This window comes from Gavia stellata, chromosome 30 (assembly GCF_030936135.1).
Source record: "Gavia stellata isolate bGavSte3 chromosome 30, bGavSte3.hap2, whole genome shotgun sequence".
In the NCBI taxonomy this organism is placed as follows: Eukaryota; Metazoa; Chordata; class Aves; order Gaviiformes; family Gaviidae; genus Gavia; species Gavia stellata.
This window is the reverse complement of record NC_082623.1, coordinates 2,550,429-2,568,282: the sequence shown is the minus strand read 5'-3', so window position 1 is coordinate 2,568,282 and position 17,854 is coordinate 2,550,429. Positions and strand designations below refer to the sequence as shown.

Here is a 17,854-nt window from a genome sequence, read left to right as displayed (position 1 = left end):
CCCCCGCCGGCGCCATCTTGCCTCCGGCCGCAGAGACAGCCGCCATTGGCCGCTCCGGGCAAGGCGGGGCAGATCGGCCAATCGCGAGGGGGAGGGGGAGGGACGTCCCATGAGGAGGCGGGGGCTGCAGGGCTGGAGGCGGGGCCGTGGGAGGCGGGAGAGACCATCTGCCGCGGGGAGGAGGGGATAAACCATCCCGCCCGGGCGGGGGGATGGTGGAGGAAACCACTCGCACTGACGGCCACGGAGCGGGGCGGGAAAGCGGCGCTGAGGTGGCGGTCCCCGCGTGGGCCGGGGGGGACCCTGCAGAGGGGAGGGAGGGGAGGGTTAAACGCCGCCCTGGGGAAGGGGAGAGACCATTCACGCTGCGGGGACACGCACACAGATACGCGCCCAGCGAGCACCTGGGCGAAACCATCGGGAGAGGCTGGGGGGGAAGCGGGTTAAACCACCCGCGGGGCCGCGGGGGGCAGCCAGTGGACAGGGCGGGGGACACACAGTGAGTGGTGACAGGGCCCAGCTGGGTCCCTGTGGCACCCCGGGGTGGCTCCGCTGGCACCCGCGGCTGTCACGGTCCCCTCAAGGATTCAAGGCCATTGGGGGCTATTTCCAGCCCCCAGCTGAGCCCCGGTGCCGGGGGGTCCCCTCATAAGGACAACTGGGGTGAGGGAGGAGCCGCCATTACGGGGCAAGCCGTGAGGCGCAGTCGGTCACCCCCTGAGTAAATGGGGATAAACTGGAAAAAAAACGCACAGATGTCCAAACCCACAAACTTCCCAGGCAACACGGGGCCCTGCCAGCCCCCGGTGCGCTGCCATCCCTCTCACGCCCTGAGGAGAAACCCCGCCACTGGCATGGCCGGCAGCCGCCGGGCCTCAATGGCGCCGGGTGAGGGAAGAGCGGGACGGGTCCTGCTGTTAGCGGCTTCCCTGGGCTGTGGGGACGTGGCGACCTCCCGCTCCTGGGGGAAACGTGCGATGGCCCCTGGTGAAGCAGCAGCCGCCTCTCACGGCCAGGCCGCCGGCACGGCCGTGCCTCACCTGAGTCAGTTCCTCAGGAGGCGCCTCAGTTTCCCCTGTTTGCAAAGGGCGACGGCAGGAGGGGAGCTGAGCGTCCCTCGGGGTGTCTCGGGCCTTGGGGACATGGGAAAAGGGATCATTATCCCCCCCAGCTCAGCCTCCTGGCTTGGCTGGACACACAGGTCCCGGCTCGGCGGGATCATGGCTCCTGTCAAGTACTTGGGGAGAGCCTTTCAGGAGGCGGGAGGGTCGGGAGCACTCAAAAAAGGGCAGGAGAATTAAAAAGCAGGCGTATTTCTGCAAAACCGGCCTGTTTGGGGAGGACAGGGCTGACGGCAGAGGGCGGCACAGGCTTGTCGCTGGCGCCTCGCCACAGGGCCTGGCCTGGCACCCGGGTGCTTTGCCCTGAGCCAACCTGCTCTTGCTCTTTCCCTCCCCATCAGCTGCTCTCGAGGGACAGGGAGACATTTCAGGGGGCAGAGCGAGCCCAAGGCCATGGCAGCGAGCCCAGGATCTGCGGCAGCGAGCCCAGGATCTGCAGCAGCGAGCCCAGGATCTGCGGCAGCTTTTGATTCTGAATGAGAACGAAAGCCAAGAGAGAAGAGTCCGTTCCTCTTCCCATCCCAAAGCTGAAGCGGAGAAAGGAGACTTAAGAGCTGGCACAAATAGAGCATTCTGAGGTACCCAGCTGCAGGGAGAGCACTACCCTCCTGGTCAGGCGGTGCTGTGTTGGACTAGCAAAGTTTCCAGAAAGGAGCTCGTCCATCCAGGGTGGCAACGCCGCTCCTTCCACCCAGAGGTCAAAAAACCTGTGGGCTACAGGGTGCGACAAGCAGGGTTTGTTCCCTCTCAACCGTGAGGGATAGAACCTCCTTGGAGGAGCTTTCCCTCCCGCTTTTCCACGGCAATTCACACATCATCTTCTCGGGCTTCGTGTATTGGCTTTATCAAAGACTTGGTTTGAAAACACACAGCCAGAAAAACAGGAGAGTGACCCCTCCGCCCTGGCAAGGGAAGATGGCTCCTTGCCTCTGCTCTGCCCACATCCTGCTCCTCTCCCCAAAAAGAGAGAAAACCCACCGGAAGGTGGGGGAAAGGACTGAAATCCAACTGCCATCCCCAGCACATGCTCCGCACCAGCCTGGGGAGGAATGGAAAGGAAAAGGGCTCCACACCCCTTTGATCTCTCCCAGGGGACCTGCCAGGAGCAGTCAGCACTGGAAACAGCCCGCCAAGGGCCAGATCCAGCCTTCCCCGCGGTGCTTGCAGCAGGCTGGTCCTGGTTAACACCGCTCGGCAAGCCTCTGGGTGGGACCTTTGGACTTCGTCTCGGGTGGAGACAAACTGGCGGTCCCCAAGGGAGCCATGGGGTGGTCACCAGCACCCAGCGCGCTCGCAGCATCCCTCCTCCCGCCCCGCAATGAAGGGATGTCTCCATCACATCAAGTGGTTTGGTTTTATTGACAACAGCATAAAAAAAAAACCATTTCTGTACCTGCCCTCCCCCCACAGTCACTTTTCCCCCCCGTTGAAGCTCTTCTCGTGGTGAGGTCTCCGATCCTCTCGTCGTCCCGAAATCAGAAGCTCAGGAAGATGGTTGGGTGCCACCAAAGGAGAACCAAAACAAAAACAAACAAACAAAATAATTAATTACACACACACACACCCCCGCCCAGCAAACGGGGGAACAGCCGGTGCCCAGCCAGGCTGGGCCGTGCAATGCCCAGTACCGGGAGCACCCCCCCAGGTGTGGGCTCACCGTCAAACTGGGTGTAGACCGTGTCCTTGAGGAAGGTGCCGCAGCTGAAGTCGAAGAGCTTGAGCTCACCGGTGGCGAGGTCGAGGATGATGTTCTCATCCTTGATGTCACGGTGCAGGACCCCGCAGCTGTGGCAGTGCCAGCACGAGGCTGTCTGGCAGCTCAAACCATTCCAGCAGCTGGATGACGTTGCTGCAGCCGGAGCCCACCGTGGTCAGCAGCATGATCTCCATCGGCACACGGGTGCCACAGGGCTGCGGGGGGACCATGAGACTGTCAGTGCAGCTCACACTGCGCCGGGGGTCCGGTATCCCCTGCCTGGGATGCTCCAGTGCACCCTTGCCCAACCCTACAGGTGCCTGGGCATCCCCCCGCCCAAGGGGAAGCTCCGCGTCCCCCGGTGCCCCAGTTTCCGCCCTCCCGGGCCTCGCCTTATCCCCGCCCGGGATGCCCCGGTTTCTCCCGGTGCCCCCACGTCACTCACCAGCTCGCCCCACTCGGAGATGCGCTCCCGTGCCACGTGCTTGATGGCCACCTGCAAGCCAAGGGGAGCGGCGGGCTGAGCACGCCGCCCGCACTGCCGCCTCCCCCTCCTCCGCCGCCCCGCCGCCGTCCCCGCCACTTACCCGTGTGCTGTCGGAGAGGCGGATACCGGAGTAAACCGAGCCGAAGCCGCCGCTCCCCAGCAGCAGGCCCACCTCGTACAGCTGCTCCAGCGGCTCCTTCTCCTTCGCTGCGGGCAAGACGCGGCCGTCAGCGCTCCGCCCGGGGCCCCAACCATCCCCCAACCGAACCGGACCATGCGAAAGCGGACCGCGTCTCCCTTACCTGGTTGTAGTTTTGCGGTGTGCAGTTCCCCGCCGGTCCCAGAACGTAGATGGGCCAGCGAGTTAATTTTTGCGGTCCCGAAATCAGCAGGTCAGGAAGATGGTTGGGAGCCCCCAAAACAGAACCAACCAAAAAAGTCTACTGGCAAAGCAGCAGATGAGACAGGGTCGTTCAGATGGGAGTCCAGGACAGGCGGGTTAGGTGGTGGCCACCAGCGCCTGGAAGATGGGGGCTCCAGGCCAGCTCCAGGAGAAGATGAAGGTGTTCCCATCTCATGATCCCCGCTCAGCGCTCCGGTCACGAGGAAGAAGCCTGGTGGTCTTTGCTTCTTACAGCCAGGAGACGCATGGAGCTTTTATTTGCCAGGCTCCTGGATCCATCTGGGCAGGTGGATCTCTGCACTCTCCTAGGGCAGGTGGATGCCCTGCAGCCACGGGTGGTTGAAAAGGTCTTCCAGCGAAGGCCTGTCTGCAGGGCGCATGGTCAGGCACCACCTGATGAGGTGTTGGCACTCTGGGGAGAGAAACCAGAAACCGCCGGTCAGTCGGAGAAGGCTCTTGGCCACCTCGTACCAGCGTCCGCAGTGCCCCGGCCATGCTGGGTGTGCTCAGAGCTTACACCCAAACCTCCTAATCATCGACTATCCGTTTTGGAGGAGAGCAGGACATGTGCCACCTCCTCCAGCTAACCGTGGGAGATCAACCTCCTCCATAGCCGTCAGAGTGGGATGGTCGTGTGCCCGGTGCCATCTCCCAAAAGCCGTCATCCCCCCCCCGTCACGAAGCCGGGTACCCACCCAGAGAGACCCGCCGCCGGAAGAAGAGCTGGCCCCGGATGATGTCCTCGTCCTGCTTGAAGGGGATGTCCCCGCAGACCATGTCATAGAGCAGGACGCCCAGGGACCAGATCGTCGCCGAACGGCCGTGGTAGCGGCGGTAGCGGACCCACTCCGGCGGACTGTACACCCGCGTTCCTACGGAATACAGGCGCAACTCGTCAGGCAGATGCTGCCCGCTCCCGGATCCTTGCCCGAGCATCCCTGGGGATGCGGGGGCTGCACCGATGGCGATGGCGGGGGGGACACACGGTGTGACCCGCCGCCCCCTCGCCGGCACGTGACTCTTGTTGACAAACTTTGGGGTGTAAAAAAAAGCCCCCGGTGCCGGAAGAGGGCAGCACGGGCCCGGGGAAGGCCCGACCCTTACATGCAAAGAAAACCCACGGGTGGGGAAAAACCACGCCTTTCCCCCCCCAGCCTTGGCCAAAACCAACAAGAAAGCCAAGGGAAACAAGGGCAGCGGAGCAGCCCAAGCCCTTCCATGCCTGCAAAGCAAACCGGCCGGCGCACGGGCTTTGCAACCCCCTCCTCTGCTACCCCCACGGGGGTTTGTTTTGGTCGGGCTGGCTCCCCCCAGCCCCAGCCCGGGGCAGGGTGGGTGGCGGAGGCTGTCGGCAGGGTCTGGAGCCAGCTCCCATTTCACAACGTCCGCCCCGCGCCAAAAAGCAACTTGGCAGCTGGCGGAATCAGTAATTCCACACACACACCCCCAGCAAACGGGGGAACCGCCGGTGCCCAGCCAGGCTGGGCCGTGCAATGCCCGGTACCGGGAGCATCCCCCCAGGTGTGGGCTCACCTTTAAACTGGGTGTACACCGTGTCCTTGAGGAAGGTGCCGCAGCCGAAGTCGATGAGCTTGAGCTCACCGGTGGCGAGATCAAGGATGGTGTTCTCAGCCTTGATGTCGCGGTGCAGGACCCCGCAGCTGTGGCAGTGCCGCACAGCCTCCAGCACCTGCCGGAAAAGGCCTCGCGCCAGCTCCTCCGACAAGGACCCCCTCTCCGAGATGAAATCGAAGAGGTCCTGCGACAGCTCCGGACGCTCCAGCACCAGCACGAAGCTGTCTGGCAGCTCAAACCAGTCCAGCAGCTGGATGATGTTGCTGCAGCCGGAGCCCACCGTGGCCATCAGCATGATCTCCATCGGCACACGGGTGCCGCAGGGCTGCGGGGGAACCATGAGACTGTCAGTGCAGCTCACGCTGCGCCGTGTGTCCGGTATCCCCTGCCTGGGATGCTCCAGCGCACCCCTGTCCGACCCCACCAGTGCCGGGGCATCCCCCCGCCCAAGGGGAAGCTCCGCGTCCCCCGGTGCCCCGGTTTCCGCCCTCCCGGGCCTCGCCTTATCCCCGCCCGGGATGCCCCGGTTTCTCCCGGTGCCCCCGGGTCACTCACCAGCTCGCCCCACTCGGAGATGTGCTCCCGTGCCACGTGCTTGATGGCCACCTGCAAGCCAAGGGGAGCGGCGGGCTGAGCACGCCGCCCGCACCGCCGCCTCCCCCTCCTCCGCCACTGTCCCCACCACTTACCGGTGTGCTGTCGGAGAGGCGGATACCGGAATAAACCGAGCCGAAGCCACCGCTCCCCAGCAGCGGGCCCACCTCGTACAGCTGCTCCAGCGGCTCCTTCTCCTTTGCTGTGGGTGAGACACAGCCGTCAGCGCTCCGCCCGGGGCCCCAACCGTCCCCCAACCGAACCGGGGCCCCAACCGAACCGGGGCCCCAACCGAACCGGGCCCCCAACCGTCCCCCAACCGAACCGGGGCCCCCAACCGTCCCCCAACCGAACCGGGGCCCCCAACCGTCCCCCAATGGTCCCACAGCCGAACCGGGGCCCCAACCGAACCGGGCCCCCAAATGTCTCCCAACCGGGCCCCGACCGAACCGGGCCCCGACCGTCTCCCAACCGGGCCCCGACCGAACCGGGCCCCCAACCGAACCGGGCCCCCAACCGAACCGGGCCCCGACCGTCTCCCAATCGTCCCCCGACCGAACCGGGCCCCAACCGTCTCCCAACCGTCCCCCGACCGAACCGGGCCCCAACCGAACCTCAACCGTCCCCCAACCGAACCGTCCCCCAACTTAACCGGGCCCCCAACCGAACCGGGCCCCCAACCGTCCCCCAACGGAACTGGGCCCCGACCGAACCGGGCCCCGACCGAACCGGGCCCCGACCGTCCCCCAACCGAACCGGGCCCCGACCGAACCGTCCCCCGACCCAACCGGGCCCCGTCTCCCTTACCGGGTCGGAGCTGAGCGCTGTGCAGCTCCCCGCCGCTCCCGGAACCTAGACGGGCCCGCGAGTCCCGTCGCGAGAGCAGCACCCCGGCTCCCTCGCCCGCTTTCGGGGCCGGGGCCCGTCCCGGCCCCTCCCTCGCCGGAGCGGGCACCGGTGGCTCGGTTCCGGCGGTCGGGCTGCCGAGCGGCGAAGCTCGGGCGGGGCAGCCCGGAGCCTGGCGGCAGCGGCGGCGGCAGCGGCGGCGGCAGCGGCAGCGGCAGCGGCAGCGGGGCGGGGAGGCAGCGGCGGCGGCGCGGCTGCTCCGCGCGCTGCCGGGCTCCCGTCTGGCGCGGCGGCCCCCAGCCGGCCCCGGGAGGAGCGGGGGCCGGGGGCGGGCCGGGGAGAGCCAAGGGGCGGCGCTGCCACGCCAGGCCCAACCGCGCCGGGCCGCCCAGCGCCGCCACAGCCAATAGGGGGAGAGCCGCGCAGAGGCGAGGCCGCGGCGGGCCACGCCGTGGCGGGCAGGAGAAGGCGCCCGAGGCGCCGGGGGGGCTGGGGGATCCGTCTCGGCGGCTTGGGGGGGCGTGGGGGGCGAGAAGAAGGGGGAGAGGGACGTGGAGAGCCGCTGCTAGCGTCCGCCGCTGCGCTCGGCCGTCCGCTCGCCTGGCCGTGCCCAGCGGGAGTCCCACCGCGTCCCCCGGTTGCCAGGGCTCGGACAGAACGCCCGGGTGGTCGTTAAGCGCGCGGAGGGGGGGAATAGAACCCACCCGCGCGGCGTCGCGGGGATACGGGACGCTCGGCCCGGCCCGGCCGCCAGCCCGGGATCGGGCCCTCGGGGCCGTCGCCGCCGCATCCCCGCGGCCGGGGCGGGGGGGAGTCCCGGAGCGCCTCTTCCTCCCCACAGCCACGCGAAAATCCCCCTTTTGCTGCTTTGCTGGAGCTCAGGGCTTGCGGCAGGCTGGTCCTGGTGACCGCCGCTCGGCAAGCCTTTGGGGGGGCCCTGTGGACTTCGTCTCGGGCGGAGACGAACCGGCGGTCCCCAAGGGAGCCACGGGGTGGGCACCAGCACCCAGCGCGCTCGCAGCATCCCTCCTCCCGCCCCGCAATGAAGGCATGTCTCCATCACATCAAGTGCTTCGCTTTTATTTAAAAACGCGTTAAAAATTAACACTTCTGAATTCCCCTGGACCATAGTAACAAAAACACCCCGCCGGCTACACACTTGGTTACGTGTAAAGACTCGGCAGCGCGGGCAGGTGCCAGGCCTCCCAGCTCAGAGACGGATAATTCCTCCAGCTCTGCCTCCCTCCACCCTAGAGAAAACTGGTACATGAACACCCAAAAAACCCACACTTGGTTACGTGTAAAGACTCGGCAGCGCGGACAGCCCGGGCCGGCTCCCCCCTCCCCAGCCCCAGCCAAGACACCCGTGAAGAAAACCAAAACTCAGCTGCAAACTGAGATTTGCACGTGGCAAGGAAACATGGAAAGACGCGGCAGCGCGGGCAGCTGCCAGGCCTCCCAGCTCAGAGACGGGTAATTCCTCCAGCTCTGCCTCCCTCCACCCTAGAGAAAACTGGTACATGAACACCCAAAAAAAGTCTTGCGACCTGGGAAGAGGCATGGCAGAGGTGAGACGGAGCCGCTCTGAGCTCCTGGACGCTCCCGCTACAGCTGCGATGGCTCCCAGCAGACAGACCAGCCTGGTTCTTTTCTCAGGCTCAGCAGGAGCCTCTGCATTGACCCGTAAGCTACAGGAGTCAAAGTCCACCACCTGAAGCCTCACAGAAAAGGGGCAACCTTCACTGCTACACAGCACGAGACAGAGACAAGGAGGCAGTTCAGATCAGCTCTGCCTTTTTCTGCCAGGAAGGGGGCTGCCATTCTGCAGCCTCGCAGTGCCGGGCAGCTTTACCTCCTCTTCCTTTCATTCTTCCGCCTCCAAAGGCGAGCAGAGGGCTCAGTCACCATTGCTAAGAAATACGCCTGTCTCCTTTGCTGTGGCTGGTACAATACGGATTTCTGGCCACGAAGGGCACCAGCAGATAAGCTTTCCCCGAAAGCTTTCGCAGAGCTCAAGACAGCACTGCGCACCACTTCTGCCCTTCTCCGCTGGAACATCACGGTGCCAGAGGATGCTGGAGACTTCCACCTACTGCAGGACTGAGCCAAACACCTGCAAAGCCGCGTGGCCTGTGTCTCCGGGAGATAAACACTTACTTCTTGGTGAGCCGGGGATCCAGCGGAGGATGCTGTGCTCCATAGACAGGTTGAATGCTGCAGGAAGAGGATAAAACAAAAAAGAAGACAATGCAAAAAGCCACAGAGCACCCACGAATCACCTCCTCAGCCTAGACCGGGGTCACACTTCTTGCCTGCTCTCAGGAGCTGAATACAGACCAAAAGCAACTTCAATAACCTTCTGCCTTCAAAGCCTTAGATCCAAAGTGCCACATTCAGCTGAAGATTGGTTCTTTGCAGGAGCAAAGAGAAGCCTTGTTTAAACTCTCAAGCTCTCTCCAGCCTGAGCTGGGATTTGAGGTCTGCTCTTTTCTACACCACCGATTCACCCTGAGTGACCACGTGTCTCAGTCCCCCTGCCTCGTACACTGACATTCATTCTCTTCTCCATCAAGGGGGATTTCCAGGTTTGGGAATTCACACTTCCGAGCCCTGCGGGACAGGGAAAGACTCTAGCCAGCAACGCTGGGACTCCTCCACAACACACCTGAGGGTTTGAACCCCACACTCTCTCTCAGGCTTGTAGCCAACGCTACGGCGAAGCAGCCTCTGGTACGGTACACGGTTTGACTCGGGGCCAAATCCCAGCTTAACCAACTACTTCCTACGTGGCCTGACAGGAGTCACCACATGTCAGTCCCTCGGCTCCGCTCCCTGTGGAATGGGACAGGGAGCCCAAGGGCTGCAGGCACTACATGGGGAGCATCACCTCGGAGAGGAGCTACTAGCTGAATGCTCATCGCTAATTTGACAAGCTCTGGACGTGAGACAGGGATCCTGAGTTACTACCTCCATTCGGGTAACTCTTCACAGCCACCCCACCCTGAAAAACCATCTCTGGAAAACAAGTCCTCGCCATCCCCCGGTACACAGCACGGCCCCGCATCCCACGGCATTAGACGTGGCTCAAGACTAATGTTTCTACAGCACTCAGCTGTATCCAAGCTCAATTATGCTTACAGACAATAGCAGCTGCAATCATTAGGGAAGGTGAAGACGGAATCCTACCAAAAGAAATCCGAAAGGTCATTTGGAATAACGCAACGGAATTTGAAAGGAGATTCCAAGCGTGGTGGCATTTGGTTAATTTTACCTTTGACCCTCCTAACAACACAGCTACAGCTTTTCTACTAACACTATACAAAGCTTTAGTGTATAACATATACCCGATTGTTGCACTAGGATTAAACTACCACGGAACTGTACTTTATCCCCTCGGACATAGGGTATGGGCTATGACAAACGGGAATAAGTGGCAAACTATTGATGTCGAGGCCTGTATCCTACGAGACCAGCAAGGATTTCTTTGTGAAGGAAACACCATCAAAGGGCAAGATATTTGTCTTGACACTGAACAAAATGTTTGTCACTTGGAGGTGCATCCCAACGAGACCCTAAGAACCATCATCATTTACAGGGGTATGGGATGTGTTTCTCTGAGATCTCAATGTGATTTTGTACAAGTAGATGATCAAATGGTGGACATGAGCAACCATTCCAATATTTGCATTTGCAACTTGGTTAGTCTTACAGGATGTGATTTTAACTACACGGCTCCTGTTACTACTTCTCAATTGCCACAGTTTAATTATACGTTGATTCAGGATATACAGCCCAGCCCTATTGGAATGAATCTCACTCTAGTAAGAAAACTATTGCATCAGGACAATTTAAAAAGGTTGTTAAAACAAAGTTCAAGAAAGTGGAAAAAAGACTTTCATTACTGTCCATCGTGATACAGAGGAAATACACCAAGGAGTGGAACGAGTGAAGTCAGAGGGAGAGCACAATGGGTGGGATGTGTTTAGGGGTTATTCCCCGTCAGCTACCAAAGTCTTAAACATAATGACCCACCCGATATTGGTGTTACTAATCGCCACGACAACATTAACAATAGTAAATCTTATCCTTTGGTGTAAACTAAAGGAAATTATTGGGCAAGTATGGACACTAAAAGTAATGATGAAACACAACGAACCACTTTTAAAAGCCAAAGAATTTGCTTAAGGGAAAGAAAAGGGGGGAACGTTACAGGGCATCGTGAGAAACAAGGGTTAAAAGTAAGAAAGACGACTGTGGAGAAGATACTTGGTAACAACTGCACGTGGTACTTAGACATATTAGAGATAAAGACTGTCTCCACTGACTCTCTGCTAACTAGCAAGAATGATGAGCACAAGGACGAGTCGTAGAAAGTAGAATAGACTGCCAAAATAGTGCCCTAGAGTTAACTTGTCTCATTATAATCTCATTTTAATACTAAAAAACACACCTCCTAGCTAGAACAGCCCCAACCCAATTAAGCCCCCTACTCTCTGAGCATGCCTAGTGAATTCAAAGAGAACTGTAACTTTCAGATGAAGAAAGAAAAGTATTAACCAAGAGTTAATTAAAGGGTAGAACCAGGAGGCGTAACTAACTGAGGGTGTAACAGGCTGGACAGGAGGAGCGCAAATGCTCCGAGGGGTGCAACAGCTGACTTGAAGATACACAAGCACACGCACAGCTGCCAGACAGCAAGTTCGTGCCGCAGTGTCTGATCCCGCTCCCTTAGCTCACATCCCTGTAGCTCACTCCCAGCAGATCCTACAGCTCCACACAAAGGTGCATTACCACATCCTACTTTGACAGCTGAGAAAATTGAGGCAGGGCAGTGGTACCACCAAGTGATGCTCAGTAACTTTATTTACTCACTCTTGTCTGGTTTTCCCTGATGCAGCTCGGCTAGATGAATCTGCTCTCTCCGAGCTTAACTCCCTGTCTGAAGCTGTCTTCACCTCACTTTTGCATGCTCAGGGCAGGCACTAACTCTCAGCAACTCAGCAAACACACCACTGAGTCAGGAGCCGAGACCTAAGCTGATGCTGCGCTCCCAAGCTGACTGGACGAGTCCCCTGTCCTGTCTCAGTTTACGCTCTTTGGGACAGGTATTTCTTGTTACCCGTATGTTCTGTGTCTGGTACAACAGCTGTGGTATCTGCGTTACACCGCTCACAAGGAGATCATCGCAGGGTGTGGGTTATTGACACTGCAGCAGAAAGCATAGCCAGGAAACCTCGGTGCCACTTCGGACACAGAACATATTTATTCCTAGCAGACTGTTTCTTCCCTTTTAAAACCGCATTTAAATACACACACACACCACACCACGCCGGAGCCTGACTGCCCATCTCTCTAAAGAGCGGGAAATAAACAACCCATCATGCAGGGGAACACGCTAGACCAACCTGCCAATGCATCCCTAGAAAATTACTGGGGAGAAAATGCCCAATGCAAAAACCACGGGGGAGTATTGGAAACATGAAACAACATTTACGAGTTCTGCCACCTTAAATCTACAGGGAAAAAGCACCGACTCAAAGCTAATACAACTAAGTGACCAAATGCACAAAGTCTCATGGAAAAGGAAGCTAACACCATCTCCAAAGCTTTACAAAGCCTCCCTCTGCCAGCTTGTCAGGGCAAAGAAAGGAGAGAGCCAAGAATCTGTACGGGAAGATCTCTCAAAACTCAGACAAAAAAGAAGGAAGGGAGCTTCACGTCTACTGACCATGGACGCAGCACATCCCACCTCCACCTTTCGTGGCTGCGTTGCCCAAGACCTGTCAGGAACCGTCCCTGGACAGGATCTGCATGCAGGGTATTTAGAGGTGCTAACAAGGCTCCTGGACAGCAGGATAGTTGCCAAGCAGCCAGTTAGGAGCAGGGGAGAACTTGGCCACAAACTTGACGTTGGAGTGTAATGTCTAGGCAGGACCGGCTGCCTCCCAGACCGCTTCACCTGGTTTGAGCTTTCCAAGCTGCAGCTCGAAGTCACCCACTGCACAAGAGAGATGCTGTCTAAGACCACGGGCTGGAAGCACGGCTGTGACCTCCGGGTAAGAGATGGGAGCCATCGGGAGACAAAAGGACCCAGGGACAGCACAGCATTTGCTTCCCCCATGAGCAGAAGAGGAAGAACACGTAGTGCTCATTGCTTTCCCTTTGCTCGCCACACACCTGGATTGTCACACCAACCTGAGGGAGCCGGCGCAACGACAAACAACTGAGTGAAAGCACATTAGGAAGGGAGATTTAACTGGCCTAGCAGGATTTAAAGCCAACTAAGCATTGCAGACTGCGTCCACACACCAGGAGGGGAAGGGCAGGGTTCAGAGAAGGCAAATGAGAGCAAACGGGAGGAGCACCAGATGGGAACAGCACTTGTGAAAGCCTCCCCAGAGAGGTGGGCACCCTCTCCCCATGCAAGCCTTGCTCCCAGGGCCTTGTAGGGAGCACCTCCTTCATCACCACCAGCTGCTTCTTCCTAAACACGGCTCCAATCAGACATTGCACTTGTTTCTCCCATCCCCGGGTGAGCGTGGGTGCCTCGACAGGAACCGGGACAGCCCAGCCAGAGGAACCAAAGCAGGGGAGGGGCACACCGAGAGCCCAAGGCAACACCTCGAAAGGCTTCGGGAAGGGAAGAGCTTTCTTCAAGAGCTGTGGAAAGGAGGACAGTACAGCCCTGGCTCCGAGGCCACCCCGGGGGGGCCTCCAAGGCCCTCACCCCCTCCACCCTGCTGCCCCTGGGGCGCAGGATGCACACAGGGGGCCCCGCAGCCCCCACACGGCCTGCCCTGCCCTACAGATGAGGGGCCAAGCCTGCAGCTACCCTTGTCCCTTCCACAGGGGGACTGCCGCCAGCAAAATTCCCCGGCCCCACAGCCTGGGGGGCCCCTGGCAGCCCCCCTATTGCAGGGGGGAACCCCGGGCTCCCCGGCCAGCTCCCCTGCCCCACAGCCGAGGCAGAGACCCCTGGTATCCCCCACCCTTGCAGGGGGGTACCCCGCAGCCCCCAGCCCCACAGCCGGGGGGAGGCCCCGACAGCCCCTGCCCAAGGCACAGGGGCTGCTCCAGCCCCCCTACCCAACAGCCCCCAGCTGAGGAGGGGGACTGCGGCCCGTGCACCCCTTGCCCGGGGGGCAGGGGGGGCCGCTACCGGCCGGGCCCGCGCTCACCTGCCCGGTAGCTTGGCGCTCCGCTTCCAGAACTGCCTGCCGCTCTCGGCCGCCATGGCGGAGGGGAGGGGAGGGGAGCGGAGTGGCGGGCCCGGCCGGCCAGCCAGCGAGCGAGCGAGCCCACCGGCCGGCCGGCCCCGCGGCGCAGCGGCGGAGCGCGGAGGAAGGCGGCGGCCCCCCGCAGGCCGCCTCACCGCCGCCCGCCCGCAGCCCCCGCCGGCGCCATCTTGCCTCCGGCCGCAGAGACAGCCGCCATTGGCCGCTCCGGGCAAGGCGGGGCAGATCGGCCAATCGCGAGGGGGAGGGGGAGGGACGTCCCATGAGGAGGCGGGGGCTGCAGGGCCGGAGGCGGGGCCGTGGGAGGCGGGAGAGACCATCTGCCGCGGGGAGGAGGGGATAAACCATCCCGCCCGGGCGGGGGGATGGTGGAGGAAACCACTCGCACTGACGGCCACGGAGCGGGGCGGGAAAGCGGCGCTGAGGTGGCGGTCCCCGCGTGGACCGGGGGGGACCCTGCAGAGGGGAGGGAGGGGAGGGAGGGGAGGGTTAAACGCCGCCCTGGGGAAGGGGAGAGACCATTCACGCTGCGGGGACACGCACACAAATACGCGCCCAGCGAGCACCTGGGCGAAACCATCGGGAGAGGCTGGGGGGGAAGCGGGTTAAACCACCCGCGGGGCCGCGGGGGGCAGCCAGTGGACAGGGCGGGGGACACACAGTGAGTGGTGACAGGGCCCAGCTGGGTCCCTGTGGCACCCCGGGGTGGCTCCGCTGGCACCCGCGGCTGTCACGGTCCCCTCAAGGATTCAAGGCCATTGGGGGCTATTTCCAGCCCCCAGCTGAGCCCCGGTGCCGGGGGGTCCCCTCATAAGGACAACTGGGGTGAGGGAGGAGCCGCCATTACGGGGCAAGCCGTGAGGCGCAGTCGGTCACCCCCTGAGTAAACGGGGATAAACTGGAAAAAAAACGCACAGATGTCCAAACCCACAAACTTCCCAGGCGACACGGGGCCCTGCCAGCCCCCGGTGCGCTGCCATCCCTCTCACGCCCTGAGGAGAAACCCCGCCACTGGCATGGCCGGCAGCCGCCGGGCCTCAATGGCGCCGGGTGAGGGAAGAGCGGGACGGGTCCTGCTGTTAGCGGCTTCCCTGGGCTGTGGGGACGTGGCGACCTCCCGCTCCTGGGGGAAACGTGCGATGGCCCCTGGTGAAGCAGCAGCCGCCTCTCACGGCCAGGCCGCCGGCACGGCCGTGCCTCACCTGAGTCAGTTCCTCAGGAGGCGCCTCAGTTTCCCCTGTTTGCAAAGGGCGACGGCAGGAGGGGAGCTGAGCGTCCCTCGGGGTGTCTCGGGCCTTGGGGACATGGGAAAAGGGATCATTATCCCCCCCAGCTCAGCCTCCTGGCTTGGCTGGACACACAGGTCCCGGCTCGGCGGGATCATGGCTCCTGTCAAGTACTTGGGGAGAGCCTTTCAGGAGGCGGGAGGGTCGGGAGCACTCAAAAAAGGGCAGGAGAATTAAAAAGCAGGCGTATTTCTGCAAAACCGGCCTGTTTGGGGAGGACAGGGCTGACGGCAGAGGGCGGCACAGGCTTGTCGCTGGCGCCTCGCCACAGGGCCTGGCCTGGCACCCGGGTGCTTTGCCCTGAGCCAACCTGCTCTTGCTCTTTCCCTCCCCATCAGCTGCTCTCGAGGGACAGGGAGACATTTCAGGGGGCAGAGCGAGCCCAAGGCCATGGCAGCGAGCCCAGGATCTGCGGCAGCGAGCCCAGGATCTGCGGCAGCGAGCCCAGGATCTGCGGCAGCTTTCGATTCTGAATGAGAACAAAAGCCGAGAGAGAAGAGTCCGTTCCTTTTCCCATCCCAAAGCTGAAGCGGAGAAAGGAGACTTAAGAGCTGGCACAAATAGAGCATTTTGAGGTACCCAGCTGCAGGGAGAGCACTACCCTCCTGGTCAGGCGGTGCTGTGTTGGACTAGCAAAGTCTCCAGAAAGGAGCTGGTCCATCCAGGGTGGCAACGCCGCTCCTTCCACCCAGAGATCAAAAAACCTGTGGGCTACAGGGTGCGACAAGCAGGGTTTGTTCCCTCTCAACCGTGAGGGATAGAACCTCCTTGGAGGAGCTTTCCCTCCCGCTTTTCCATGGCAATTCACACATCATCTTCTCGGGCTTCGTGTATTGGCTTTATCAAAGACTTGGTTTGAAAACACACAGCCAGAAAAACAGGAGAGTGACCCCTCTGCCCTGGCAAGGGAAGATGGCTCCTTGCCTCTGCTCTGCCCACATCCTGCTCCTCTCCCCAAAAAGAGAGAAAACCCACCCGGAGGGTGGGGGAAAGGACTGAAATCCAGCTGCCATCCCCAGCACATTCTCCGCACCAGCCTGGGGAGGAATGGAAAGGAAAAGGGCTCCACACCCCTTTGATCTCTCCCAGGGGACCTGCCAGGAGCAGTCAGCACTGGAAACACCCCGCCAAGGGCCGGATCCAGCCTTCCCCGCGGTGCTTGCGGCAGGCTGGTCCTGGTTAACACCGCTCGGCAAGCCTCTGGGTGGGACCTTTGGACTTAGTCTCGGGTGGAGACAAACCGGCGGTCCCCAAGGGAGCCATGGGGTGGTCACCAGCACCCAGCGCGCTCGCAGCATCCCTCCTCCCGCCCCGCAATGAAGGGATGTCTCCATCACATCAAGTGGTTTAGTTTTATTGACAACAGCATAAAAAAAAAACCATTTCTGTACCTGCCCTCCCCCCACAGTCACTTTTCCCCCCCGTTGAAGCTCTTCTAGTGGTGAGGTCTCCGATCCTCTCGTCGTCCCGAAATCAGAAGCTCAGGAAGATGGTTGGGTGCCACCAAAGGAGAACCAAAACAAAAACAAACAAACAAAATAATTAATTACACACACACACACCCCCGCCCAGCAAACGGGGGAACAGCCGGTGCCCAGCCAGGCTGGGCCGTGCAATGCCCGGTACCGGGAGCATCCCCCAAGGTGTGGGCTCACCGTCAAACTGGGTGTAGACCGTGTCCTTGAGGAAGGTGCCGCAGCTGAAGTCGAAGAGCTTGAGCTCACCGGTGGCGAGGTCGAGGATGATGTTCTCATCCTTGATGTCACGGTGCAGGACCCCGCAGCTGTGGCAGTGCCAGCACGAAGCTGTCTGGCAGCTCAAACCAGTCCAGCAGCTGGATGACGTTGCTGCAGCCAGAGCCCACCGTGGTCATCAGCACGATCTCCATCGGCACACGGGTGCCGCAGGGCTGCGGGGGGACCATGAGACTGTCAGTGCAGCTCACACTGCGCCGGGGGTCCGGTATCCCCTGCCTGGGATGCTCCAGCGCACCCCTGTCCGACCCCACTGGTGCCGGGGCATCCCCCCGCCCAAGGGGAAGCTCCGCGTCCCCCGGTGCCCCGGTTTCCGCCCTCCCGGGCCTCGTCTTATCCCTGCCCGGGATGCCCCGGTTTCTCCCGGTGCCCCCGCGTCACTCACCAGCTCGCCCCACTCGGAGATGCGCTCCCGTGCCACGTGCTTGATGGCCACCTGCAAGCCAAGGGGAGCGGCGGGCTGAGCACGCCGCCCGCACCGCCGCCTCCCCCTCCTCCGCCGCCCCGCCGCCGTCCCCGCCACTTACCCTTGTGCTGTCGGAGAGGCGGACACCGGAGTAAACCGAGCCGAAGCCGCCGCTCCCCAGCAGCGGGCCCACCTCGTACAGCTGCTCCAGCGGCTCCTTCTCCTTCGCTGCAGGCGAGACACAGCCGTCAGCGCTCCGCCCGGGGCCCCGACCGTTCCCCAACCGAACCGGGACACACAAAACCGGCGAAACGCGTCTCCCTTACCTGGTTGTAGTTTAGCGGTGTGCAGTTCCCCGCCGGTCCCAGAACGTAGATGGGCCAGCGAGTTAATTTTTGCGGTCCCGAAATCAGCAGGTCAGGAAGATGGTTGGGAGCCCCCAAAACAGAAC

General features: G+C 61.4%; 3 protein-coding genes across 3 annotated transcripts; all 3 read right to left on the bottom strand.

Annotated features, from left to right (window-relative positions):
* Positions 1–1,488: 1,488 nt before the first annotated feature.
* On the bottom strand, positions 1,489–3,694 carry LOC132319707 (serine/threonine-protein kinase pim-1-like; the record flags this gene model as incomplete). Its single annotated transcript, XM_059831024.1, is given in 6 exon segments — positions 1,489–1,593; positions 2,750–2,918; positions 2,920–3,032; positions 3,263–3,313; positions 3,405–3,511; positions 3,607–3,694. Coding segments are annotated over 6 exon segments (633 nt in total), but the record flags the coding sequence as incomplete, so codon positions are not given.
* LOC132319728 (serine/threonine-protein kinase pim-1-like) lies at positions 3,651–13,935 on the bottom strand. Its single transcript, XM_059831227.1, has 7 exons — positions 13,901–13,935; positions 8,880–8,936; positions 5,972–6,078; positions 5,838–5,888; positions 5,241–5,607; positions 4,403–4,579; positions 3,651–4,119 (listed from the first exon to the last, which is right to left on the bottom strand). The coding sequence occupies exons 2-7, from the start codon at positions 8,920–8,922 to the stop codon at positions 4,013–4,015; spliced, it is 852 nt and encodes a 283-aa protein (XP_059687210.1). The 5' UTR covers positions 8,923–8,936; positions 13,901–13,935; the 3' UTR covers positions 3,651–4,012.
* Positions 13,936–16,694: 2,759 nt separating this feature from the next.
* On the bottom strand, positions 16,695–17,817 carry LOC132319706 (serine/threonine-protein kinase pim-1-like; the record flags this gene model as incomplete). The annotated part of the gene is given in 5 exon segments (XM_059831022.1): positions 16,695–17,038; positions 17,040–17,152; positions 17,383–17,433; positions 17,525–17,631; positions 17,730–17,817. Coding segments are annotated over 5 exon segments (612 nt in total), but the record flags the coding sequence as incomplete, so codon positions are not given.
* Between the last annotated feature and the right edge of the window lie 37 nt (positions 17,818–17,854).